This window comes from Gallus gallus, chromosome Z (genome assembly GCF_016699485.2).
Source record: "Gallus gallus isolate bGalGal1 chromosome Z, bGalGal1.mat.broiler.GRCg7b, whole genome shotgun sequence".
In the NCBI taxonomy this organism is placed as follows: domain Eukaryota; kingdom Metazoa; phylum Chordata; class Aves; order Galliformes; family Phasianidae; genus Gallus; species Gallus gallus.
The window spans coordinates 44,047,810-44,060,192 of NC_052572.1; the positions used below are offsets into that span (position 1 = coordinate 44,047,810).

Here is a 12,383-nt window from a genome sequence, read left to right on the forward strand (position 1 = left end):
GGGGCCGGCCGGGAGCGGCGGCAGAGAAGGAGTGCAGCCATCTCAGCCCCGCCCGACGTGGCCCGGCCCGGCCCGCGCAGCCCGCGAGCTCGGGAGCCGCTGCTGCTGAGCTTCGGGGAAGGGAGGCGATCAGCACCCATAGGTACTCCGTTCCCCGCGGGACGGCCCTCTGCCCGGCATCGGTGCGGCAGTGGGTGTGTGCTATGAGTCCCCTGTCCGGCCGCCAGGGAGCTCCTGTTCGGAGCTGGAAAGTTGCAGACTGTGGCGAGCCCGGGATGCTGTGCGGAGCGGCAGGGCGGTGAGTGGAGCGCCGAGCGCCGGGGTTAGGTGAAGCCGGTCCTCTGCGAGCGTTCCGGAGCTGTCGGGGTTGTGCTCGGACGGCTCCAACGAGCGCCTTGTCACACCCCTGAAGTTCGGGTCGCTGAGATAATAGTTTGTGAACTGAATGCTGATTTTTTGGGGGTGGAAGGAATAAGTCGGGAGCAGCACGGGCCAGCGGGGGGAAGAAGTTAATTTGCCTTCTTTTAACGTGCTTACCTGCAGGAACGAAACCGGACGGGGCTGCGAGTAAGAGGTGCACGTGTGCTATTCGGGGTTACAGAATGCAAACGGATGTCTGTCTTTCAAAGTCAAAAAGTAACCATTTGCTAAAGGCCATAAGCTGCCGGCACATTCAGTTCAAAAACAGAATTGTTATAAAGTTTATTTGAGTTGTCCAAGACATTGTTTTACAGCTGATGTTTGTTGTCTGGAGGCCATTTACATCGAGAGTGGCTGTTCTTAAAAGCCTTCTCTTAAATTCTACGGCCAGGGTGTGCCAGACAAATTGCACGCATTTACTTTTCATCTACAAAGGCTTTAAAATATACAAAGGTTTGGCTGTGAATATACATTCTTGTCTTTCCCTTTGCTTTTCTTAAAATTGTCGTTTGTGGCCAAAGCATATGGCAATGTGTGGAAGAGAAGGAAGAACAGGAATGTGTGTGGTGGTGGTGAGGGGGTCTCTGGTCCATTTGGGCATGTATTTTCATGGATGGTTGGAAAGTAGGAAAATACAGAATCCAGCTGAGTTGCAGTGTATGTCCCAAACTTAACTGCATTTTATGCTGTTGTGAAGGGAAATGTAAGGAGCAGTAAATTAAGTCTTGTTCTCTCGTATGTTTTATAAGATTGACTTCGGGCTATCATGAAAATTGTTTGGTTCAATGTTTTGAAAATATTTCTTATTTTTGCTGCTGTAAATTGCACAGTGACTCATGAGATGGTAGAACCTCTCCACTCCCTATGGGTCTCCTAGCAGAATGCCTGCTTAGAACAGAGGTGTTCTGCAAATAGTTGCTGAAGGAAGTCTGCATTGTCATCACATCCCTGCTACCTCCTGGTACTGGGAGTTACACAGTCCCAGAGGAAAACTGCAGGTTGTCCCCAGCGGCCTTACCCGGATTGTTTCCTGTGGGGAGCCCTGCTTCCCCAGCTGTGCTATTGGTATGTCTGGGAAGGGAGGTAGAGATGTACCACGGGGCAGAACTGAGTGTTGTGGACTTCCACACAGCATTGACCTTTCCACGTGGGAGACACTATGTACCCCATCAAATTCTGAGAACATCAGCTGTGGTGGTGAGCTCTGCTGCAACCTGGAAGGGTGCATGAGCCTATGGGATCTTGGACCTGTACAGGAGACCACATTAACAGCTACTGAAATCACTAAATGTAGCAGTAGGCAGGAAGGTTTGCCAGCATGGGCAAATCATGGTGCTCACAGCCACACTGCTCAGCCAGCTGCTCTTTCCATCCTTGGAGCAGGCAGGACAGAGGTAACCCCAGCAGCTGAAAGGAGACAGCTGAATTGTGCTCCACTTGGCTGTGGTTCTTAGCGTTGTTCCTTTGTTTGAACACTGATTTGGCCGTCGCATCCACAAGGAGGCATAGCCAGGTTGCCCTTGATCTGTCTATTGCTTTATATTTCTAGTGGTACCTGGTGGTGCAGCAACAGGGCTTCTCCTCTTTTCTTTAGAGAGAATGAAATGGATTTCTGGCAGTATCTCAGGGTATTGAGGTACTTAACCATAGCAGTGCTGAATGTGCAACACTCACCAACATGTTCTTCAGATTCTTTTTTCAGTGTTTAAAGGTAAGGTCCATACTTTGCAGCTAGTGACTAGTCCTCTGCATCTGGCTGGCACAGAGACATTTGGAGGACTAATTTGTAGAGCTGTCAGGAAGCAGTGGTATTCTATTCTGGAGCTGACTGCTGCTACCTCACTATTATAGTACACAGCCAATTGTATAATTTCTGAGTTACTGACTACAAAGAAGGAGAAAAATGAAGACAATCTTTAAAAAATGGCATGGCTGAATGCTGCTGTCAGAAAGGAATAATTTTTAATTTATTTCATTATTATTTGTATTAACTTTCAAGTGGCTAGTGAGTGAGATTCATTCCCATAGAGTCCTGGCGAATACTGTTATATCCTCCACTGCCTTGACACTGGGCTATCAGAGGCAGATTTACCTTTGTGATACAGAATTTACTGTAATAATTTTAAGATAAAAAGTAATTATGAGCAATGAAAGAGATCCAGTGTAACTTCTGCTGATTGAGTGAGTCACACATGCTTTCTGCCAGGGAAACTGGTATAGCACCATTGCCTTCAATAGAGTCAGAATGAAATGCCTTTGCTCTGTGATAGAAGAGTATGATACCTCTGCTTGGAAAAGTCTTATAGAAACATGCATTTTGTGTGGTGCTGTAACAGCACTGAGTACAATTCTCTCAAGCAGTCTGGTGCTAGTTAAGCTGTCATTAACGAATACTTTTCTAATCAAATATAATTGTTTATTGTATAGTGACAAGCACTTGCAATTCATACGAACAGTGGCATTTTGTTATAAGTCAATACAGTGAAAGACTGTGATAGTCTGTGATAACAGTGTGCAGATTTGAACTGAATTACAATTAGGTTGAACCTTAGCTGAGGTGAAGTTCTGCTGAAGATCTTTACTGTTCATGCTTCAGAAAAAGGGTCAACAACTTGAGGGTCCATTTCAGATCTGGAGAAATGAACGAAGGGATTGCCATCTTCAGATGGAAAAAGAGCTATGGCTCCAAGAGATAACCTCTCCCTGTCGGTCTCTCCACCAAAGCATTTTGGACATAGACACTAGAATGGGCAAATAATAATAGAAAATCACTCTCTCAGACAATCATTTTGATATATCCTGAATGTAGTAATGAAATGAAGTCGTGTCACCACAAGCTTTTGTCAGGTTCATTTTTTTCTGAAGGAGAGAATTCAGGAAAAAGGAGGGTGGGAAAAATGGGTTGGGTCATCCTTTAAACCTTTTTACATTCAGTTGGGACTTGCTTCGCTCTTGTCTTCTACAAGGTGCTTGAAAATGCCACTACCACTTCTCAAGTGTCCAAAATGATGTGCTGGAATAGCAATAACTCAGGTGCTTTTGTGATCTTCAGGAACCTATGTGCTTTCCAATGAAAGTACAGACGCTTCTGTGTTAAACCTAAGCCTACTGACAGTAAGCCTGCATACCTCTGTTATGTAGAATAATTAAGAGATTCATTGCAATGTGTAGGTCAGAGGTTGAAAACTGCTGGTGTACTGGTCAAGGCTGAGATCTCAAATTCATCTCTTGGTAGCCTTCTTTTGAAGGTGCCTTTCACATGTTTGGGAAATGCTTATGGCCGTTTTGTAAATGGTATATATGAGTTACAGCTCTTATTAATTCCTAAAATTAAGCTACACTGGGGTGAGGGGGAGCAATAGAAAGTGACCTCCCATGTAGCAGAAATTTTATTTTCCTATTTTTCATGAATTAAAAAAAAATACAAATTTACTTCAGATGGAACCAGTTCTCTTCTCCATTCTCGTTTGGTAGTTGAACTGAAAAATTGGCCATTTGTTCAACCTTACTGCATGCATTTGAGGCATGAGCACTGACTCTCGTTGAAGTATTCAGTGCCTGTTGCATTTTGGTCGAGTATTAAGTGCTTCTGTCATTGCCTGATATTTTTACAAAGCTGTGCAGATCTCTTCCAATACTTATGCATGGTACTGCAGAAAAGAGAGGTCGGAGAATCAACCTGCTGTGGAAATGCAGCATATCAGAGTCCATGGGAAAATGCTGCAATTAATCTAAGTCTCTGTTTGATAAACTGAAAAGGACAATAACTGGTCATTATAGTATTTAAAAAAGAAAAATCTTAAATCAGTGTCTTTTGTACATACAGTGGCTCTATGTCCAGGTAGAGACCAGTAATCAGTGGTGTCTTCCAGTGGTCCATGTCAGGACTAGTGCTTTTCAGCACAGACAATGGGATTGAGTGCTCTGTCAGCAGGTTTGATGATGACACAAGCTGAGTAGTGCAGTTGATGTAGTAGACTGAAGGAATGCCATCCAAAGGGACCTAGACAGGCTTGAAAAGTGTGCACAGATGAACCTACTGAGGTTCAACAAGGACAAGTGCAGAGTGTAGCACGTGGCTCAGGGCAATCCCAGATATGAGTACAGACTGGGAGAAGAGCTCATTGAGAGCAGCCCTGATGAGAAGAACTTGGAGATCCTTGTGGGTGAAAATCTGTACATGAGCCAGCAGTGTGTGCTTGCAGCCAGGGCTGTATCCTAGGCTGGATCAGAGGAGGGGTGGCCAGCAGGGTGAGGGAGGTGATTATCCCCCTCTACTCTGCCCTTGTGAGGCCCCATCTGGAGTACTACATCCAGGTCTGGTCCCCTGAGTAGGGGAAAGACAGGGAGCTATTGGAGCAGGTCCAGAGGAGGGCCACAAGGATGATCAAAGGGCAGCTCTCCTATGAGGGAAGATTGAGGGAACTGGGCTTGTCTACCTTGGAGAAGGCTCCAAAGGAGACCTCACTGTGGCCTTCCAGTACTTGAATGGAGTTTATAAGCAGGAGGGGGACCTACTTTTTATGTGATCTAATAGTGAAACAAAAGGGAATGACTTTAAACTAAAAGAGGGGACATTTAGGTTAGACATTAGGAGGAAGTTTTTTACTCAAAGGGTGATGAGGCACTAGCACAGGCTGCCCAGAAAAGCTGTGGGTGCCCCATCCCCAGAAGTGTTCAAGTCCAGGTGGGATGGGGCCATGAGCAGCATTATCTGATAAGTAGTAGTCCTGCCCAGGGCTGAAGGGTTGGAACCAGATGATCCTCAAAGGTCCCTTCCAACCAAAACTATTATCTGATTCTGTTTTATCATATGCATGTGTTGCATATGGAACATAGAAGAAAAGTGATAGAAAGATGTGATTTGCTATGTTTGTTTAGAAAAATGATAGTAGTAGGTCAACTAATTTGAATTTGATGTAGGATTAGCTTTATGACGAATGGCTTTCAGAGTGTCTCCTTAATTGCAAGTAGCATAGTTTTGGTATTGTTAAGTGTGGGAAGCTACTTCAGACACTGGCAATGTACACAATGATTTCAAAGTTTGATGTTTTCTTAGGTTTTTTGCTACATTAGATCTCTATGGGAAACTAAAAAGCAGTAATTTTGCCTTGCTGCTGCTCAGGCACTGAAGATGGGATGGTGTTTTGGCAGTGGAACATATACTTTGGTCTTTTTGAGATTGAGTGCACCTGTGCACATAGGCTTGCTGGGAGCTTTTGCTAATCCTTCTTGCTACTCCTGCTTTTTTTTTATTATTATTATTATTTTTTTTTTTTTTTACATGGAACTTTTGCTTACCAACAGGAGCTGCACCCATGGGAAGCAAAACCCGTGGCTTCTTCGCCACCAGGTTGATAAATGTGTGACCTCAGAATTCCATCCTAGACCTCAGTACTCCATCCTAGCCAACATCTCTCTTGGATCCAGGGCCTGATCTTGAGCAATCACACAGGCTGTATGGGTGATGTGTGATGACAGTGAGACTTATGTTGCATTTGTTCTTATTTTCAGAACCTGATTTCTTAGCTGCTTTCCCAAATTAACATGTGAGACACGCTGGATCTGGGAATATCCACTGCCTGCCCAGACGAGCACTTGGAGGATTGTGGCTTGATCTCCCTCTTGTGGAAAATTACTGGAACTAAATTCTTGTGACATTAAAGAAGAAGCATCCAACAGCAGCTAATGAACTATGTCAACAGTTACTGTGATACCTGCTGCTGTTGTTGGTACTGAAGGAAATGAGGAAATGGACTCTCTGATTGTACTGCATTATAATTACACAGGAAAGCTTATTCTGAGGGAAAAGGCAACTGATAACATAGACCTTACCACTGTTGCATTTCTGATCCTCTGTAGTTTCATAGTCCTGGAAAATCTGATGGTGTTGATTGCCATTTGGAAAAACAATAAATTTCACAACCGCATGTACTTTTTCATTGGCAATCTAGCTCTCTGTGATCTATTAGCTGGGATTGTTTACAAAGTAAACATTCTTATGTCTGGGAAGAAAACTCTGAGCTTGTCCTCCACAATCTGGTTTATTAGGGAAGGCAGTATGTTCGTTGCGTTAGGAGCCTCCACCTTCAGCTTATTAGCAATAGCTATTGAACGACACTTGACAATGATTAAGATGAGGCCTTATGATGCAAATAAAAAATACAGAGTATTCCTTCTCATTGGAACCTGTTGGCTTATTTCAATCTCCTTGGGTGCCTTGCCCATCCTTGGCTGGAACTGTATAAACAACTTGCCAGATTGCTCAACAATTTTGCCTCTTTACTCCAAGAAGTATGTTGTATTCTGCATTAGTATCTTCATAGCCATTCTGGTAGCCATTGTTATTCTTTATGCACGCATCTACATCCTGGTGAAGTCCAGCAGCCGTAACGTCACTAACCACAACAACTCAGAGCGGTCCATGGCACTCCTTAGGACTGTTGTAATTGTTGTTAGTGTCTTCATTGCCTGTTGGTCACCATTGTTCATTCTGTTCCTTATTGATGTGGCCTGCCAAGTCAGGGAGTGTTCTGTCCTATTCAAAGCCAACTGGTTTATAGCTCTGGCTGTCATCAATTCTGCAATGAATCCTATCATCTATACTTTGGCTAGTAAGGAAATGCGTCGAGCTTTCTTCCGACTTGTTTGTGGCTGCCTGGTGAGATCCAGGGCAGCCAGATCTATGCCTATCCAGCCCACACCAGATCACAGCCGAAGTAAATCCAGCAGCAGCAACACCCAGAAGCCGAAGGATGATTTCCCACAGATGAGCATTCCCTCATGTGTCATTGAGAAACGTGAACCTTCATTTTGCAATGGAAGCTTCTGTAAGTAAAGTATTCCTCAAGACAAGGACCTTTCTGTGGCTTAGAATTAAACTACAAGTGTAGTTTAAGTATTTGTGCACTTAAATTGTAGGGGGAAACACTAACCGATTATTTAACTTCAAGGACTTCATCATCAACAATCATTCGCTTTGCATGTCTTTCAGTGAGACATCTTATTCAGAAATAACTTCTTATGTTACTCAGCAGCCAGTACAGAGACCATGCACATCTACTGACATTGTGACCAGGATGACATTACATTGTGAAGCTGTATTTGACACCATCTGATCCTTCAGGACATCAGTAAAACCTGTTACATTCACTAAATGTTCACAAAATAAGTAAAACTTCAGCATTCACTAAACACTGCTGACAATAAAAAAAATGAGCCTGATTTTTGCTGACTCAGAGAAAAGCTCATTCCATATATTGGGGATTATAATTCTGTGTATGTATCTTTCTGTTACATTAATGGCCTTACTTGTATGTCATATAATATAGCTGTATATTTGTACAATACTTTATTAAAAAGTCATTGACTGGTTGGAGTTAACTGTAGTTTAAACATTATATTGTAGTATAGAGTAGAAGGTGACAAATTATAGTAATAGATAGATGTGTTCCAAAGGGGATTTTTAAAATACTTTAAGTAGTAGCTTTAAACTGACAAACTTTAATGCCATACCAATGCAGTATTTTTATGTTTCCACTGTTACTCAAACTTTTCATGTTCAGTGAAAGACAACATGATAGTTGTCACTGTGAAATTTCAGAATTTATTTTGTGTGCAGTAGTAAATAACTATTGTGAGAGATTATATATGTTTGCTATTTAAAGCAGTTAAAATGTGACCCAACCATACATATATCAAGAGTGTGTACTAGTTCAAAGCATATATTTTTATTTACTATTTTTAGTGTATTTAAAAATGCATGTAAAACCTATGTAAAACCTATGTACCTTGTGAATGCACTACCTAAGTTGACATCTTCAGTTCTGAAGAAGAGGTATATCATTTCAGATAGCAGTGAACCACAATCTGATTCTTGTGGAGTTACTCATTCTCCCTCTGGACACTACCACAGCATGGGATTGTGAAATAAATTCTCCTAGGGAAGAGGCCCCACCAGTAGGATGAGATCCCATTTTCTGGTAGAGGGACATTATGCTTCTATTGTCTCTGAGCACTTTTGTAGATAGGGGAGAAAAGATGTGGTACAACAGAGTCATGCTGAACAGCATCTCTCAGTTTATACCAGACCCTGCCTTGGATCTGGAATGAAAGCCCATTCATTTTGGAAGACCTTCCAACTTTTCAGGAGGCTCAGAATCATCCTTTTGAGGGGCTGGCCCAGAGAAACCTCTATGAAAACAGCTTTGTAGTTTATCACTGCCTTACCAGCCTCAGTACAGGATGCTGTTTGGCATCACTAAGACTTAAGACCCAGAGTAGATAGGACTTCATAAGCATCTGAGTTTATATTCCCATGGAAGTGGCCTGTGGTACTTCCATCCAGGTACTTTACAGCTAGAGGCTTTGGTGTAGGCTTTCCCTTCAGTGGAAGGGAAGTACTCAGATTACTTGGGCTTTTCTGAAGATTCCTGCTTAATGTCTCAAACCACACTTCACCTTAAGCACTATCAGAAGAGGCTGTGGCTTTTTTAATTAATAACTTGTAGGAGCTCATCCTTAGCTTGAGTTTGCTCTTAATCATTATCAACCGCATTAAGACTCTTTCCAAGCATGTATAGTGCGTGAATATAATGTGTGTAGCAAATGCCTTTAAAATGTAGTTTGCATTGTGATTATCTTTACAAGTTAGCAGTGTACTTGTACATGTTTTCTTGCTGTTAATGAAGTGTAAGAACAAAGAACATAGATTGCATTTGAACAAACTGTGAAAGAGAGTAGTAAGTATGAATAACTTCTACCAAAAATGGTATAATGCAAGGCATATAGAGAGGAAAGAACCAGCTAAACAAAGCTTACCGTGAACAGGAGCATAAACTGCAGATATGGGCGAGGTCAGCAGCTCTGTAAGTTTTTTAGAAATAAAACTGACAACATTGTATTGTTGTGGCTTAAGTTTTTAGATGTTACAGTGCTATTTGTGTGCATTTTCAGTCTTGAAGATCTGCCTTGGAAGTTGCGTGTTTGGAAACCGCCTGCAAAAATGTTAACGTGCTCCTAAGTGCTAGCTTATGAAGTGGTGGCATGTGGCAGCATTTCTTGCTTTTTGTAAATGAGAAAGGCTGAAAAGACAGGACAGCTGATGGAGAAAACATTGTGGCTGTTCCACACAAACCCTCACATTGTGTTATGATGTTATGTGATATTCCATATTTAGGTGAAAAATAAAAATTGCAGTAGCCAAAATCTAGAAACACGTCTGTAAATACGAGTTGCGACATCTGGATGCTAGCCTTAGCTATTGCTAGTTGATGTATGGTACAAGCAATACAAGTAACTGTTCGAAGATGTGATTATGTGTCAATAATAATTAAAAGAAACAAACAAACAAACAAACAAACCCACAGCTCTCACTCCACTTTCTTATTTTGGAGGTTTTTGTTTTTCTTTTTTAAGTTTTGGTTTTCTTTGAGGGCAGGGAGTTGGAAAGTGTGGAGTATTTTATTGCTCAGGCATACTTGAAGCAGGTTCCTAATACTCACACTTTCTCATGGAACACTGATAATAAAATTTACAAAATACTGGCAAATAAATAAATAAATAAGTCTTGGTCTTTCTTCAGTGGGTACAGCTCACTAGCATATACTAGGCTAAACACAGATTTGGGAAGATTTCACAGCAAAATTCTGGAGTAGGATAAATCAAGGGCTTAGAAGTACTGGACTCTAAACAATCAGGAAATAGCTCTATGCTTGAAGCTTCTTACCCCCTAAAATTTTATAAAGTTCCTTAAATTGCTGTGTTGAATCCAAACTTTTTAATACCTTGGCTGATTTGAGTCTGCCAGAAATCTGAATCGATCTCTCTTCATAATTGGTTTTACATGAAACAAAAAACTGTTAAGCAAAGTCAGATTTCATTCATACTATTTCATGAATTGGGATTTTTTTTTTTTTTCCAGATTGCAAAAGAAATTGAAATCCAACCATCTAAGGTGAAGAAAAAAAAACAAAAAAACCCTTCATATGCAGCTTTCACAAGAGTCACATTGCTGACAGTCTGTTATAGAGTATGAGTACCATAAACATTTAGAAAACTTTTATTTGAATCTCAAAGCTTTGAGCAAAGTTGATATGTAGAAATCATCTTTTAAAGAAATGTACAAAGATTTTGGTCCTTCCTAGAAAACACAGTTTTAAATTCTGGATGCCATGCCTGAAAGCACTACCTGTGAGAGCAGCAGCCTTGGGCTGCTGCTCTGCCAGTCTGGAGCCAGCAGAAAGCTCTGCCTCTGTTCTCGGAGCCAATCTGCTCTCTGACCTTATCTGCTTTGAAGGCCCACTGCATTGGCTGCAACATCCATAGAAAAGGCACATTTTGCACTAAGTGACTGTAAATAGGGTGTAGCATTTCCTGAAGCATTTGTTTTTTCCAATAGCTTTAGTGAGGAAATGGAAAACACACCTGGGTGTAAAATGCCAGGTGCCAAAAAGCTGAGATCCTGAGGGCAACCAATCCACCCCTGGTGAGCTAAGCTTTGTTAGCATCAATTCTATTAGTGTCATTTAACCTACCATTTCCCGTACAATCTGCAGCACAGATCAGCCCCTTGACTATGATGGAAGCCCCACCCTGAGTCTGGGGACAGTCTCCTCTCATGGTAAAAACTCACTAGCTGCAAGAACTGCAGCAGTGATCAGGGGTTTCTGCTGGGCTGTCACTGAGCCATGAGTCTCAATGCAGCCTTGAGCAGGCTGCAAGAGTTGAAATACCGTGAAGAGGTATGTAGGCATCTATGTGGCCTTCAGGGCTGCAGCTCTTGCCAAGGGCAATGCAACTTCCCAGGACAGTCCTGGGCTAAACTTTTCTTCCATTGGTTTTGAGGGAAGGGTCTTTGCAAAGAACTATTCTGGTGGTGTAGGAAGGGGAACTGGGGAGTGTCAGCCCAGCTAAACGTCCTTCAAATGTGAAGGCTTTCTTAGCGCACTAAACAGCTTCTCTTGTATGGACATCATCCTTGCAGTCACTCTCCATGGAGAAACTATGGAACTGGTTACTCTTACCTATTTAGCATGCCAAGCAGGACAGATACCTTTTCAGGTGAGCACATCATCTGCCACAAAGAGTATGGGCCTGTTCTTGCACCAAGAAAAAATTATTTGGCAAAATAGAGAAGTGGAAATCAAAATAATCTCTGTCAAAGTGAATGGAACTGCTCTAGTGTAAAGTCAGTGTAACTAAGACCAATACCTTTACACACTGCCTTGTCCTCTGAAATGTTTGGTCTCTGTTTCTACTGGGTAGTTCATTAACTTAAAAATATTCAATATCCAATCAATTCAAGTTAAATGTTGTAGGTAGGTAGGTAGGTAGATAGCTACATAGAGATGGTCTATTAGGGAGCTTGGTCATAGGAGCACAAACTCAAGCCCAGTTTACATGCATTCAGTTTTGGTAGCAGTGCTTGTTATTTTATTAATTTGGTTATCAAACACAAACTGAATAATCAGAAAACAGCTGCATGACACTAACATTCCAAATTCTGTTGCTCAAGGACTTTCTCAGAGACAAAGTTTGCCTCCATAACTAGAATATCACAATCAGCAGGCAGGCAAACACTTTGAGATTCACCAAAGTTTTGGGAATATAAATTATCACAATTTTTCCACACACATTATTTTTTCCTGCACTTCTCAATTAAAATTTTTTCTAAAAACAATAAATATTAATAAATATAAAATATATAGTCAGACTCCCTTTTACAGCAAAATAGCCACTTTTTTCTTTCATTGTTGTCCACAAAATATGAAGAAAAACATTTACCTCAAAAGAAGGAACCCGTCTTCCCTCAAGATATAACTCTCCAGAACTTTACTTAGAACGGATTATCACATCAGTCCAGCCACAACACAAGATGTTTATCTCCTACCAATCTTTACATTCTAATCTTTACATTCTTCACTTAATGAAAAAAATCACTGTTTTAGAATGAGTATTTGGGT

The 12,383-nt window shown here is 41.6% G+C and overlaps 1 protein-coding gene across 1 annotated transcript; it reads left to right on the forward strand.

The window, feature by feature from the left end:
• The first annotated feature begins 19 nt into the window (after positions 1–19).
• Positions 20–12,121, forward strand: S1PR3 (sphingosine-1-phosphate receptor 3). Its single transcript, XM_004949243.5, has 2 exons — positions 20–298; positions 5,935–12,121. Exon 2 carries the CDS (start codon positions 6,116–6,118, stop codon positions 7,256–7,258), a length of 1,143 nt encoding a protein of 380 aa, XP_004949300.1. The 5' UTR covers positions 20–298; positions 5,935–6,115; the 3' UTR covers positions 7,259–12,121.
• Positions 12,122–12,383: the final 262 nt, after the last annotated feature.